The 14,582-nt window shown below is 41.0% G+C and overlaps 1 protein-coding gene across 2 annotated transcripts in view; it reads left to right on the top strand.

The window, feature by feature from the left end:
- LOC107663739 (septin-4-like) overlaps nucleotides 1–14,582 on the top strand; it is a 50,307-nt gene that overhangs the window by 2,170 nt on the left and 33,555 nt on the right. For both annotated transcript variants that reach the window (XM_016454038.1, XM_016454044.1), the window contains exon 2: nucleotides 651–658. In XM_016454038.1, the coding sequence (XP_016309524.1) occupies nucleotides 651–658 (8 nt within the window). The remainder of the gene's footprint in view (nucleotides 1–650; nucleotides 659–14,582) is intronic.

Genomic DNA, 14,582 nt, shown 5'->3' on the forward strand with positions numbered 1-14,582 from the left:
CTTTTTACACTTTATTTTACAGCACATGCACTGTATACGTAGAGTGTACTTATGCAAGGAAGAAGTAACCTAAGGTAACTGCATGAGTTTACTGCGGATTAAGATTATGATGGTTAGTACCTGCTTATTACCCAGTTACTGAATTGTAAGGACTGTTAAATACTGTGCTACCACATTTCAAAAGTGTAATGTTCTTTTTGCAGATGCTTTTCTCCTTTTCTTGTTCGATTAAAATTCCTTGAGGATCTAAAACTCTTTAGTAAATGACATGGATCCATGTTCTGTTTCTTTTCTGAAGTAGCGTGAAGGACTCTGTAAGCTCCAGAAGAGCATGTGTTCTCCATACATGAGGGATTAACACATTAAATCGGTCAGCGTAAGGCGCTTTATGGCACTGCCTGCGGAGCTGAAACTCAGGATCTGCTGCTGTTTTCATGTCCAACATCACACGACAGCAATCCAGACAAAGCTCTCAGTTCATTCTGTTTACTTCATTATGGAGTTCAGTCGTATTGTGTCTTGTTTTGACATCATATTTGCATTATTTATAACAGGTTGAAGTGTGTTGATCTGTGCTCTCTGCTCTCTTTCTCTCTGGGTTGGTCGTGCTGTGGGATCCATCCCTCCGGTTGAACCGTCCCGTTGATCAGAGGATGAGGTAAGCCAGCGTTCACATGTGCTTCAGGTGGTGATTTATGAAGGAGAGTTTAATGTAACTCCTCTGTCCCAGGATCATGAACAGTAGCACACTGTACTGCTCATACTGTACTTCATACTGCAGACTGTTTAAGATAGTGATGCTATAACCAAATTGGTGGCCCCAAATGCAAACTGCATTACGCATGATGACGGCCCTCTGTTCAGACGTGCCACAGTGTTGTCACGTGACCTTCTCTGCTGCATGCTTCTTTCAGTGAGTGGCGTCCAGCTGCAGGCCCAGAAATAAATACAGTAAATGAAAATAAGTGCATTATGGGATGCATGGTGTACCGCATGGCATGTCTGGCAGATGTTGAAGGTTGTCCAGTATGAGCAGTGTGGTAGTGCGCTGTTTCTCTCACGCTATCAGGCCATTCTTATGATGAGAGATGAGTTCTCATGCTGTGAATAAACCCTGAGCAGTTTCTCATTCCTGCTGTTGCTCAAGAGAGGGTTTGGTCATTGGTTTCACCGAACCCAGTTTTTCTTATTCCGAGCGTTCCTGTCCGGTTCCTGTGGAATGCTGCTCTCACATGAACACCAGTTCAATACCTGCCCACATGATGAGCTGCTCCTGTAGTGCAGATTCTGAATGAGCGTCCGCTCTTCTGTTTCCCAGCATGCTCTGGTGACTGAGTGACACATGGCTCTGCAGCTGTGTTTGAATTTGTTGATCTGTGGACAAACAGTGTGTTGGTGTCAAGAGCATCTCGTTTATTTTACATGTTCATGCTGGCATGTTTTAATGCATCCCGCTGGTACACAAGTACTGCCATCCTAGTTGACACGCAGTGTAAGCGCTGAGCTATAAATGAATCAGCTGTGTAAAGTCGTGGAACGTTTGAGTTCATTTTGAGATCCTCATCTGACATCTGACGGACACACACTTTGAGAAACTATTGAGATCTTCTGAAACTCCCAGCAGGCTTCTTCTCAAAGACAAACAGTAAAGCTATTAAACAGTTTTGTGATCTTTTGCTGTTGTTGTTCTTTGCTTGTAATAATATTATCTCTGTTTCCTCATTTGTATTTTCTGCTCCATTAGTAAAGCAAAGATGGAAACATGCTCCGACTCTGAAAATAAAATTAGTTTTCTGTATGTTATAGCTAAAGGAATGGTTTAGCATCATTGTTTTCAATCTACTGGCTGGAATCACAACCCACCATAAACCAGCCGAACCCACCGATGACAAACCGCTCTACAATAACATGCTATTTGTAGCATCCGCAGTCTAGTATGCGCTCTTCTCTCTCCACGGTGGATGTTGGTGATCGTTTTGCCTTTGCTCGTCTCTTTTGGGTGTGGTGGTGATCTCTCTGTGGTGCTTCTAGTGCAATAAACACAGAAAAAGGCCCAAAGCTGCAGTGAAGCCAACTCTGAGGTTGTGATGTCATCCCATCCAGTTTTGGATTTGCAGACGGCTTCTGACCGCAGATATGTTCCTACTGTACAGCCGCGTGTGTGTGTCTTTGATGCCTGCAGCTCCTGCCTATATTGCACGTTGACTCGCACACACACTTACACTCTGTGTGTTTCTCTGTCCTTAAGTGTCCTCAGTTCAGCGGGCGTGTTGGAAGCACCCAGCAGTTCCTCCCAGAACCTCTCAAACCTGTGCACCCAGTACAGCCGCGGCTTTAAATACCACATCAACAAAAGCGTCTATAATGCAGGCTTTATGAGTGATGACGTCACGCCTCAGCATCTCTCCACCCTCCTCTAGACTTTCACTCAACTGTAAAAACAATTGCCAGGAATTTACAGGATTAAAGAGTATTATTTTACAATAAATTACTGTGAAATCAATGCATGCTGAGTCATTTTCTTACAAATGACAGCAGAACGATGCTAGCATCACAGTAATTTACTGCTCTTGATTTACTGTGAACTCACATTAGAAAGTCTTTAATTAGTTGTTTACTGTTGTAATTGTTTTGAAGTCTCCATAATGGTGATCAGTGATTTGTTTGGGCTCTTTGACCTTGTATATCCATATTCAAATTTCTGATCTAGTCATGTCAGAAGTGTGACAAATGAAAACATTTGTTAAAATGATGAAAAGCTAGAATATGAAATAAGTGAATTGCCTGACTTTAAGAAAGTCTATTATTAGCATGAACATGAATATTTTATTAAGCATGAAGATTAATCAAAAACTTATATCACATTCATAACTGTTTGTGGACGGATCGTTCACGAGAGTGAAGCAACTGCTGAGAAACATCTTTGAAAGATATGACATCAATCCTCAACATACTAAACACACCAATGGTAACACTCAACAAATAAAGCCAACACTACAACATAAACCAACATTACAGAGTAAACCAACACAAACTGCTAAAAATGAACCAAAAACAAGTTCAATAACACAAATTAAACCAACAAGGATAAAAAAACTCTACAGCATGATCTATTCATGCTGCATTGCATGATGGGAACCTTTATAGTACATCTGCACTGTAGAAACACAGTATGATGCTGTTTGTTTACAAGAAATGTCCGAGAGTGCAGTTAGATACAAGAGAAGTACAACTGTGAAATTACTGTGAAAGTAATACAATCATTAACCTGGAATATACTGTAATTTCACACTAAAATGTTTAACAGTGTAGTTAAACTCTTGTCTATCATCTACACTTCCTGTAAATGTAGTGTCAGATTGAAGTGCTGTTTCCTAACCAAGTAAATGGGCCCTGTGTGTCGGATGAAATGACATGATATGTTTTGACAGCATTATAAAAGCCAGCGGTTACTGGAGTCGAACATCTATATATCCTTAGGAGCAGTGTTGGGGGAAAGTTACTTTTAAAAGTGTAATGCATTACAATATTGCGTTACTCCATAAAAAGTAACTAATTGTGTTACTTAGTTACTTTTTAGGGAATGTTACATTACTTTTGCGTTGCTTTTTCTCATCTGCACTGGGCTTGTTTGTTTGTTTTTAATAAAAAAATGTAAAAGGCCTTTCACACCAAAAGTGAAATGAATAAGCCTCAGGCTGAAGGAAATATAAATTAACATCTGTACAGTAAAGGGCACTTGAAGAATAGAACGCAGAATAAGAAAGTATTACACTCTTCAGCAATAAGAATTTTATGTTTTTATTCATTTTGAGGAATACTGAATCTTAGTCTAGAACTACAGTAACACCATGTTCACAACACTTCTGAACTCACTCCTGATTCTCTCAACATGAGCACAGAAGAGCATGTTCTGGTGTTACTGATATGAAAAACTAACTCTACTCTTTACTAGTTACTTGAAAAAAAGGTAATCTGATTATGTAACTCATGTTGCTTGTAATGTGTTACCAACACTGCTTAGGAGGATTAAATAATGATTGTGATTTTTACTGGATTATGGCTGCAGAGAAAATTTTCTGATTACAAAATCTGTATTTATTGCACAAAAAAGTCCCCAACAGATGGGTACATGCAAATATGTGTTGTAATGTTGAATTATGTAATATATGTCTGCAGATAGACACTCTTGTGTGTGTGTGTGTGTGTGTGTGTGTGTGTGTGTGTGTGTGTGTGTGTGTGTGTGTGTGTGTGTTTGTGCTTTTATTTTAGAAACATCTGTGGATATTACAATATGACTTTCTAACATGCTTCTTATTACAGAGCTGGTGAACTCTAGCTTTCGGTCCATGAAATGTTTGAAACTTAAAATTAAAGTGAAACTGGCGAATAAGAACTGTGTTGTAGCTTTGATCAATGAGGACTAGACAGAATGATGTTATTTACGGTCCTTCTTAAACACTCCAGTTTGTGTTGCCATCATCAAATAATGATGCTGTTACTTCATCACATTATGGACATCATGCAAAACAACCACGACCTTCATTTCACAGCTGTCCATGTCGCTCGGTAACATCAGTAACTCTTGTCTTTGCTTTATTTTAATTTGTATTACATTTTAAACAATACATAAAAAAACTCATAATATGAATTGTCCTGCAATTGGGTTTCTAAGAGGTATTACAGCTTAATATATGAAATATTAACATATTGCAACATAATAATAATAATCATGAAAACGGATTATTTTCTTGTACATGCATGAGTGTGTTTCTGCACAGATGGACTCACAGAACGGCTCCATCCTACCGTCTGTCGTTTCTCTGGCTCATTCCGGGTCTTGTGGTCTGGAATGACTCTGGAATGCCTGTGAACACCCAAAGAGGCTTGCCTTACAGAGGCTTTTCTATAAATATACCCCAGCCTGGTTCTCATGGCTCTGTGCGACCCCAGGAGATCCGGCAGGCACCGAGCGCTACATCAGACGGCCAACCAGCAGTTGTTTTGGGTTGCCGCTGGATAGTGTTGGGCATGTGGTTTGAAAGTGACCAATCAGGCAAAATGGAGTTTCAAATGTCTAATTTGAGAAATGCTTGTCATCCAAATGATGTCGTGCTGTGATAGAGGGAATTTTCATAACAGCATATTGCTGATCTACTGTTCTGCAGTATGCAAATGTTCTGTATGCACAGTTTATCCAGTGTACTGGAGCCATCCTGACCTCTTCTATCAGAGAGACGCTGTTCCCTTTCACTTCAGCTCCATTTCCATGACACTTTTTCATCTTTTTAGTATGTCATGTTCATTTTATTGACTGACATCAGCCACCTGCTGCATGTGCAGTATGACTTTAACCCACGATGCATGGCACTCGGTTAGCTCTTTGATGTCCAATGTGCCGAATAATTCAGAAGTAATGTCACACTTTTAAACATTCCGTTCTTTATTCTTGATGTTTGAGTTGATAACTGGACTTCAGTTTGACATCATACTACTGTTAGATATGTTTATTGCTACATCAGGTTTGACTAGTTCTTCAATCTTTAATACCAAAAGGTAAAACTGGTTGTAGATTATCTGCTTTTTCAGTAAATAACTGATTGTATTGTTGGAATGACACTGGACTGGAGGTCGTGTTTCAGACTGGATTGGCGTTGTGGTGGACTGGTGGAGTGACAGACAGGGTGTGGAGCTACAGCTGTGCCCTAAACGCCTCCAGATGTGCCCGGCAGCGACAGGAGGCAGTAAACGTGCTGGATGTAACACTGGACGACAGGCCTAGATCCCTGCTGCTTCTGAACAGGATTTTACAACACAACCCTGGAAGACACTGGCGACAGAAGCCCTGAGAGCTGCTACAGTGTGTTCAGTGTTATACAGGGATTTACCACAGCTGTGCTCACATCACTGTAATGCAGGTTCGCAAAAACAGTGAGATAAAAGACACCAATGTGTAATGGATCATCGATCATTTTATTAACAGTAAAAATTAGGGTTGGGTTAGTAGACAATGCCATCATCCATCGCCAATGGCTGACATACTGCTGATACCAGTTTGATGAGACATCGCCCAACCCTAGTAAAAATCAGAACTGGATTTTCTGAAGAACCATAATCCGTCCAATGGATGCGTTCAACACTGCGGCGATTAGAACAACAGGCCATTGAGATGTTAAACATAAGGAGTGATGCTAAAGGACGAGTTCGTGTCATGTGACCGGGAGCCTCCGGCTGACCTGTGTGTGGAATGTGGAGCCACACTGAGGCGCTTAATGAACTTAACGAAGACATTCATGACCACTTTAGTGTGTTTCTTCTGGCTGACTCACATTACCTTCACATCTGTCTGGATGTTGATGCACAAACACACTACTTTGTGTGTGTGTGTGTGTGTGTGTGTGTGTGTGAGAGAGAGAGAGAGAGAGAGAGAGAGAATGCATGATGTGACCACAGACAGTTATCTGATGCGTCTGCAGGTTTTGTCAGACAGAGCATGTGATTTGTTGTTTTGGTCCCTTGAAAGTCGATTCCCTGTGTTTACAGTTACAGAAGACCTCAAAAAAAATACAGCACAAGCTGCCAGCCATCACACACTAAAATACCTGTGCAGATGCTGATATACTTCTGGGAAAATACATATCTACTCCATGAACTTACACCAATTTATTCACTGTCTAAATGCAACCGCACCAGTCAGTTGTTTATTCACACTCATGACATTCTGAACCCCAGTGAGATGAAGCAGAGGTTTGCTTTAAGCTCATGCTGCTCTTTTCCATACTTTTTCAGTTTCCATGCAGTGACCAGGAGCACAAAAACCATCATCATATGACCCATGCACTGTAGTTCAGGTTCTCTGATTTCATACTGTTGCTTTGTGTTTGTTGTTATTTCCTGAAAGTAAAGAGATCAATATGTATTAATGTTTGGCAGTTTGATCAAACACTAAATCTATCAGCAGAGCATTTGATGAATGATGATATACTGGTATCATCTCCTGCTATTGCATCTTTGTAAACATATCTCTAAGCATCCAAGATGAATGCTTGCCTTTATGAATGAGGTAAAGATGTGACAGAAGTGTGTGTAAGAGGCCCAACATGTGTTGTTCATTCAGCCATCAAAGCGCTTAATCTGTTTTCCCTTCCTGTCACCTTACACACACACTCACACTCACACACACACACTCACACTCACACCACGCGCGCACGCACACACACACGCACGCACACACACACACACGCGTACGTGTGTCTGCTGAAACCTTACTGTCAGTAATCACAGCTTGTGCTGAACATTCAGGACCTGTAGATTTACTCCTGCAGTCACTGGACAACGAATCTTCACCCTAAATGCAGATCTCTGCTAAACTGAGACAGGTTCCTCAGAGATTTGCCTTCCTTCTCAAAGCATGATGCTGGCACCACCATACGATAGAAATGGTTTTGTGTTGTGTTGGCTTACATGTAGTTTGCGTCAAACCAAAGGCTTTGCTTGTAGATGAAACAACTTAATCAGTCTTTATCGCATTTCAGGTTTTGCATCAGGGCTTCCAGCAGGTTAGTTTCATACACTTACTCTCCCCAATAAGTCCCATGCGAAGCATGCTGGAAACTAGTTTCAATATATGAATAGCAAAAATCATTTTCAAATGCTGCTGAACATGCCTGCGTAATTTAATCTAGTCAGTTGCACATTTTAGAGAATGACATTAAAAGAAAGCAAATAAAGTTTAGAAGAAAAACACAATTTTATTGTGTAGATCACAAATAATATGAAGTTAATGCAAGCCTTGACCTTGAACCAAAGATATAGAGAACTGGTGAACGTCCTGTCAGGATATGAGACTCACAAACTTCTGAATCAAACATTTCCATACAGCTATACAGACAAGGCTCAGTCACCTAACCGATGTCCAGATACATGAAGCAACTCTGTGATGAGACTGTATTGGACCAACTGAGAAACAAAAGGTGTAAACGGAGCGACAATGTCATTGTCAATGTCTCAGCAGAGCAGACAGTCCATTAGAGCAGCAGACTGCAGACCACAGATGCTCTTGACTCTTTTTGACCCACTAATTCATTAGCATTGACATTCTTATCCCGGTAACCCACACTAAACACACCTGTTTATCATTGCCACAGATATTCCCCTGATGTACTCAAGAGATAAAGCTTCATGCCACATAAATGGTTTTCTCCATTAGTGGAATCAAATAAAGTTATGTAAGCTGAAGAAAAGAGGGCTGTAATTCTTGTAAACCTGAAACATAGATATGTATACCATTTAGGATCCATAATGACTGATATTAAATTTGGAGACTGAAACATACAACTGCAAGTTAATTTTGGAGGACTTTCTGCTATTGTTTTTACGTCAGCACTGTTCTTCTGCGTAGATGAATCTGATGGTTTGAAGTTTACTAGTGTTTGCCTGTAATCATTTTTTTTAACTCTAGTCCTCTACTTGTCCTGTGGAGTTTAGCTCCAGTCCTGATCAAACACACTCTTTACCATGGTGTAAAACACTATGGAATTAATCACACCGGTAGGAAAAAAAATCACAGTCCAGAGCCCAACTGCTCAGAACACTCCAGCGAGCACCTAGCAACACCCTAGAAACCGCCCAGAACACCCCAGCGAGCACCTAGCAACACCCTAGAAACCGCCCAGAACACTCCAGAGACCACCTAGCAACAACCTAGAAACCGCCCAGAACACTCCAGTGACCACCTAGCAACAACCTAGAAACCGCCCAGAACACTCCAGTGACCACCTAGCAACAACCTAGAAACCGCCCAGAACACTCCAGTGACCACCTAGCAACAACCTAGAAACCCATATACTTTTTATACTTTTACTGTGAAACACTCACAAGACATCAGTTACTGCATAACAAAGCCCTGTCAAATACCCACAAGCACCTAGCAACACCCTAGAAACCACCCGGAACTCCCCAGCGAGCACCTAGCAACACCCTAGAAACCGCCCGAAACACTCTTGCAGTAGCACAGAAATGTTCTTCGTAACTCTCAGAGAACTTTAGTAACAGCATGTTAGCGCCCTGGCAAAGGTTCAGAAACTCATTTTCCGAATTCATGCTCTGCTGCAGGCGCTGAAGATCCAGTGTGTTTGGCAATGTGCCCAGTGTTATCAGGCATGAAGATGTCATGATTTGGTTGTGTTCCAAGTTCGTGAGGTTTGATCCTGAGGGTGGCTCTGCATGCTAACAGGCTACTTTACAAACGTCAGCTTGTCTCAGCTCGAGTAGAGTGAGCAGTAATCAGCAGGAAAGCTCTGAAATCCGCTGTGCTTCGTAAAGCTCTGCAAATCTGAGCCGAGTGTAATAGAGTTATTGAGCTCTCTGCAGCACATCGGGACAGAAAGATGATGCTGGAGCCATCAGACCAGCCGCGAGATCAGCCTTCATCTGCTGAAGTGAGTCTGATGTGGAGGAAAATGAGTTTAAGGCTGAACATTTATTCTGAAGTATTTATTCCCTTTGGGCTTCTGTGTTTGATCATCTGTAGTTGATTAGCATCTTGTTGTTGCAGCCAAAACATTTTGAATGATCATTTTTTACTTTTTACTTTTTCTATTCATTCTTTTTCAGTTGGTGAGTCTTGAGTTGCAGTGAATGACTTCAGCATGTCTGTGTGTTGTTAGATGCAGCATCTTCTAAAGTGAGTTTCAGATATGGAGGATCATGATTTTGAGGTGCAGATGAATTCATTGCCTGTTCTGTTACACTTATTCCCACAGGCTTTCTGGGAATAAGCCAAACCACAGAAAATATTAACTTGGTAACAATTGTAGTTAATTACCTTATCAGGTGAATGTCTCTCTCTCTCTCTCTCTCTGAATTAATTTCAGAATTGATTGATCTTTTCAGTTATATTTCTTTGTATTGTGCATTGATAGATTGGTGTGTGTGTGTGTGTGTGTGTGTCCTGAATGAAATGATGTGTGTGCTCAAGTGAGGCTCAGATGCACTGCTGAAAGAACACACATTTCTGCAGGTAGAAATGGTTTTATTTAAAGGGAACCCCGGGTATTTAGACTTGTATGGTTTAATATAACATAAATGATGTCTCTTACTGAAATATATAGTAGAAAACCCATAAAAGATTTACGTTATTTAAAAAATCCACATCATTTTATACATATTTTGGACTATGGGGGGGGCGCCATTATTTCGATGATGTGTAATGGTTGCACTCGAGCTACTGCTACCTGTTGATATTTTTACTGCAACACGACTGATAAATAAAATACTGATACGATGACCACAGCTACTGAAAGAGCTTACTCTTTTTCCTTTTTTATTCGAACGTGTTAAATGTATCATGAAATATCTCGATTCTCAAATATCAACCTTTATAGATCATGTTAGTTGGTCTATAACGGGCAATGGGCAAAGTAGCCTAACTTTACTGTAATCTGTTGACTACACATAAAACCCATCTTTTTACTGAAGTACCAGATATGGGTGTCATGCCATAAAATATTTTTAAGACGACTGACTTTGTATTTAACGTGAATTTAATAAAAACATTTTAAGTTACTAATTATAACACTTGCATTGTACAGAAAGAGACCAAAGAACATTTACATTGACTTCAGTCTAGCCAGAGTTCAAGCACTCTCAAAATCTCCCATTATAATTACTCAAGCTGTTTACACTAGGAAATTAATGTACTTGCATCGTTCGCACATCTGCACTTTTGTTGTTTCTGATGAGAGAATTCGCCAGAGAGCAGAATTCAGTCAGCAAGCGCGCGCACTGAACAAAACACCAGCGTCTCAGCAATGACTCATCTGAACGCCTCTGATTGGCCATTGCATTAATAAGCTCAACAGAATCGTGTGTGATTGGTTATTATGTGCAGCACTGTAAAGACGGCTCAGCGCCAGCCAAAGCGCGGATGCAGATTTGAATTTACCAGCTGCTGATGTGCTGCACTGAATGTTCTAATCACACCGGTGTGATCGTGTCAAATATAAAAATATTATTAGGCTATTTATTTGTCTTTTGGAAGCTGCATTCAAAATCCACTTGGCTCAAAAATCTGAGGGGGCACGTGCACATGGCCATGACGTTTCTGGTGCCCCCCAGAGTCCAAAATATGTATAAAATGATGTGGATGTTTAAAATAACATAAATCTTTCATGGGTTTTCTACTACATATTTAGGTAAGAGACAGTATTTACGCGACATTAAACCATACAAGTCTTAATACCTGGGGTTACCTTTAAGCTAATGAGGTGTTATTTATTTACGTTTTTTCTTTTCTCAGATGTTTTTCAGCGTGAAATCAGAATGGAATCTGTTTTATGTACATTCCTTGTGTTATTGTGCACAATAAAAAAGGTTGCTTAGAAACTTGTATCCAAATGTTATATCTTTGCCATGACTTTATTCACTTTTTAAAATATGACTAATAGTTAAAACAGTAATTTCTTTACTGACACTTTACACCAAAAAACAAAGCCTAGTTTCTCTTCACATTGCTTGACTCAGAATGTCACAGAAGTGAGTGAATTGGCTCTGGATCTCATGCACCGCTGTGGGACCTCAATTCAAAGGAAAGGCAGGGGAAATATGAGGAGTTAGAATTAGTTTATATATTTATTTGAAGTTCTCCTCAGGGAGAATTGCTTCATGTTTCACTGGATCACTGGATGTGTTTGGAAGAAACCAAGAGTTGTTGAAAGGGAAAACATTCCGTCTGTGTGGCTTTCAGTCGGATGTGATTGACACACGAGCTGCCCGTCCAGAGCCCAAACCTGGTCCCGAATGCATGGAGCGCTCCTCAGTTTGAGGCTGCTTGCACAAGTGATGGGACCGATTGAGAAGAAGCAGTATTGTTTTCTTTCGAACTAGGCTGGTCAGAGCAGGCAGTGCATCTTGGGAGATTTCTGGCTTATTTTTAGAGTTCGCCTGAGAATTCGGGCGGAGGTCACCTCAAAAAATTCAGCCTTTGCAAGTGGCCATGAAATATATTCTCCTGTGATGTGGTGAATTCCAATGGTTTTATTTTCTGCTGCTGATGCATTTATCAGTGTATTTATGCGGATGTTTGAATCTGAATTAATTTTCCTGGACTGATTCTTCATTCAGACAAAGACAAGGATTTCTCTCTTCTCAAGGCCATTCTCTATGAATGCGCAGACCTTCACTCAGATGAAGATGTGAGGACAGTTGATGGGTTGGTGGATGGCTCAGCTCTAGCTCCTCATGTAGGTGTCTAGGACTGTGGTCTGTCATGAAGAAGTGCTCATATTTCCTCTCACAGGAGAACACTTCCCCCCACACACGTGTCCGATTACTGTTTTTATCCCGTTCACTCTCACTTCCGCTCACCTCGACTTCCCTCTTCTCTGTGTTCAGAAGAGACCTTCACACCCTCTATCTGACATCACTTCCTCCAGTAACTCCATCATCTCTCATGCGTCTGCAGTCACACATCAGCTCTGCTCCCTCAGCCGATTGTAGTGAAAATCCTCTAAAAATCCATGTGCAGGATTTGACCTTTCTTTGTAGTAAAATGAGTTTAATGCTTTCACCCAAAGGAGATCCTCATTGCTTTTGTGCGAGATAAATAAATCCAACTTCAACTGCAAAAAGAAATATGATAGTGTTGATGGGTGTAGTTCTGCATTATTAATATTCTCGAAAACAGTCTGTTATACATTTCGTTTCTGGGATGGAAAGAACAGCAATTGTCAACACTTGCAAAGTGCTTGTGAATGATCAGTGTTCATCTCAACTCATCTAAAAATGTTTCCCTTCTGAAATGTTGTCATTTTAGTGCACAGCTCCTCAGTTAAATGTGATTGTTGGCGCACAGACAGGTAGACCACAGGAATGAGTGCTGAAACACAGAAGGCAGCTGAGGCGAGCAGAACTGTTTCTGTTGCTCTTTCTCAGGATTATTCTGGATTTTCAAAGACCCAAAGCCCAAGGATTCAACACTGGTGCGTAACTCATTCATCTGAGCTCCAGACGTGAATGAAGCATTGAGGAGAGCTGTGCTGGAGCTTCACTGAATGATCAGATCTGCGCGATTGTCCCTGACTCAGTCCATCTAGAGAGCAGAACCTCACAGACTGGGCTGGAGATTTGACTTCAGCCAGTAAGAACTAACATGGGAACCAGCCACTGCTCCCTAGCAACCACCAAAACACCCTGGCAACCTCATAGTAACCGCCTGGCAAACCCTAGCATTGAGCAACAGTGAGTTTTCCACACAAATCCCTCATGTTTTCAGAAAATCTCTAAATCAAGGTTTATATGTGTTCTATGAGCTAATGAACTTGGATGAATCCTCTTATGCTGTAATTAGGCAGTCGTGTGAAGCCGCTGGTGGTGAAATGTCACTCGGTGGTCGGCCCTACAGAAGGTTAAAGCCCTGTTGGTGCTCAAATGTCCTTTTAAATGCTCTTTCCACATGCAGACTCTGATCTCTGATTGGCATCATGTCTATTGCGTTTGGCAATGATAAACAGCGTTTAGTCAAGGCTGTTCCCAAGAAAAGAGCTTCCGGTAGTTGCTAAAATATGTAAGTGTGTACTTTTTACATGAATGACTCACTCTGGCTGTTCGTTGTGTGTGGAGATCGAATAAGAGTATTAAAGACCAGCTCAAATCAAAGAGTTTGGTGGGATTTTGTTTTTGTTCTAATCAATTAAAAAAGATAAGCCTTTCAATATGTCCTGTCCCAATTTTCTGTTTGTTTCAACACAATAAAGACAGATGTGTTCATAAAACATTACATGGGGATTTTTAAGACTATCATGTGGCACCTTTTCACACTTTCTGCAAAATGTTATCTGTATGATATTTGTCGACTGCAGCCCGTTGCTGTGGTTGGAGATCACTGAGCCGTGAGTACACTCTGTGTGTATGCGTCATTACTGGATGTGATTGAGGTTAAGTGTTAAACGTGTATAAAGCAGGATCAGATGTAAACCTCTGCACACGAATATAGCTTGGTGTCCTGTTTTCAAAGCACTTTCTTTAGAGCACATTAACCTAGCGAGACGTTTGCGTACATGCCAACACATGCTGACACTAAATTATTCCTTTGTGACGTGACTTGTCAAGTGTTTCCCGCAGCGTTTGTGTTTGGTGCTGTAGATCCTTTCTAAAGATTGAGAGACAAATCAGAGACAGGAGGACCGTGTACAGCGACAAACCATGCCTTCAAACTCCTGGAAATCAAATAAAATCAGCCAATCTGATTAAATCTGACTGGACTGAGAAAGGGCTGTCCAGTTGTGTGCATCAGATGAAAAGAACAGCATTTCACTTATGTTACTCGTTTGTATTTATTTTAAAATGCTCAGTCGGACTCTGAGCTGCTCTGCTGAAATCTCTTGGTGTTTTTCTCCGTCGGCTGCTTCCATATCCTCCGTTTATCTGCTTCTCCTGCTGGTATTTCCTGAACTCTATTGTGCTGGCCATGTTTGGTCTCTCACACCGCTGCGGCCTGCGTGCTCGCGCTCGTGTGTTTGTGTGTGTGTGTGTGTGTGTGTGTGTGTGTGTGTCTGTGTGTGTGTGTGTCTGTGTGTGTGTGT

Source organism: Sinocyclocheilus anshuiensis, unplaced genomic scaffold (assembly GCF_001515605.1).
Source record: "Sinocyclocheilus anshuiensis isolate Anshui unplaced genomic scaffold, SAMN03320099.WGS_v1.1 scaffold2827, whole genome shotgun sequence".
NCBI classification, from domain to species: Eukaryota; Metazoa; Chordata; class Actinopteri; order Cypriniformes; family Cyprinidae; genus Sinocyclocheilus; species Sinocyclocheilus anshuiensis.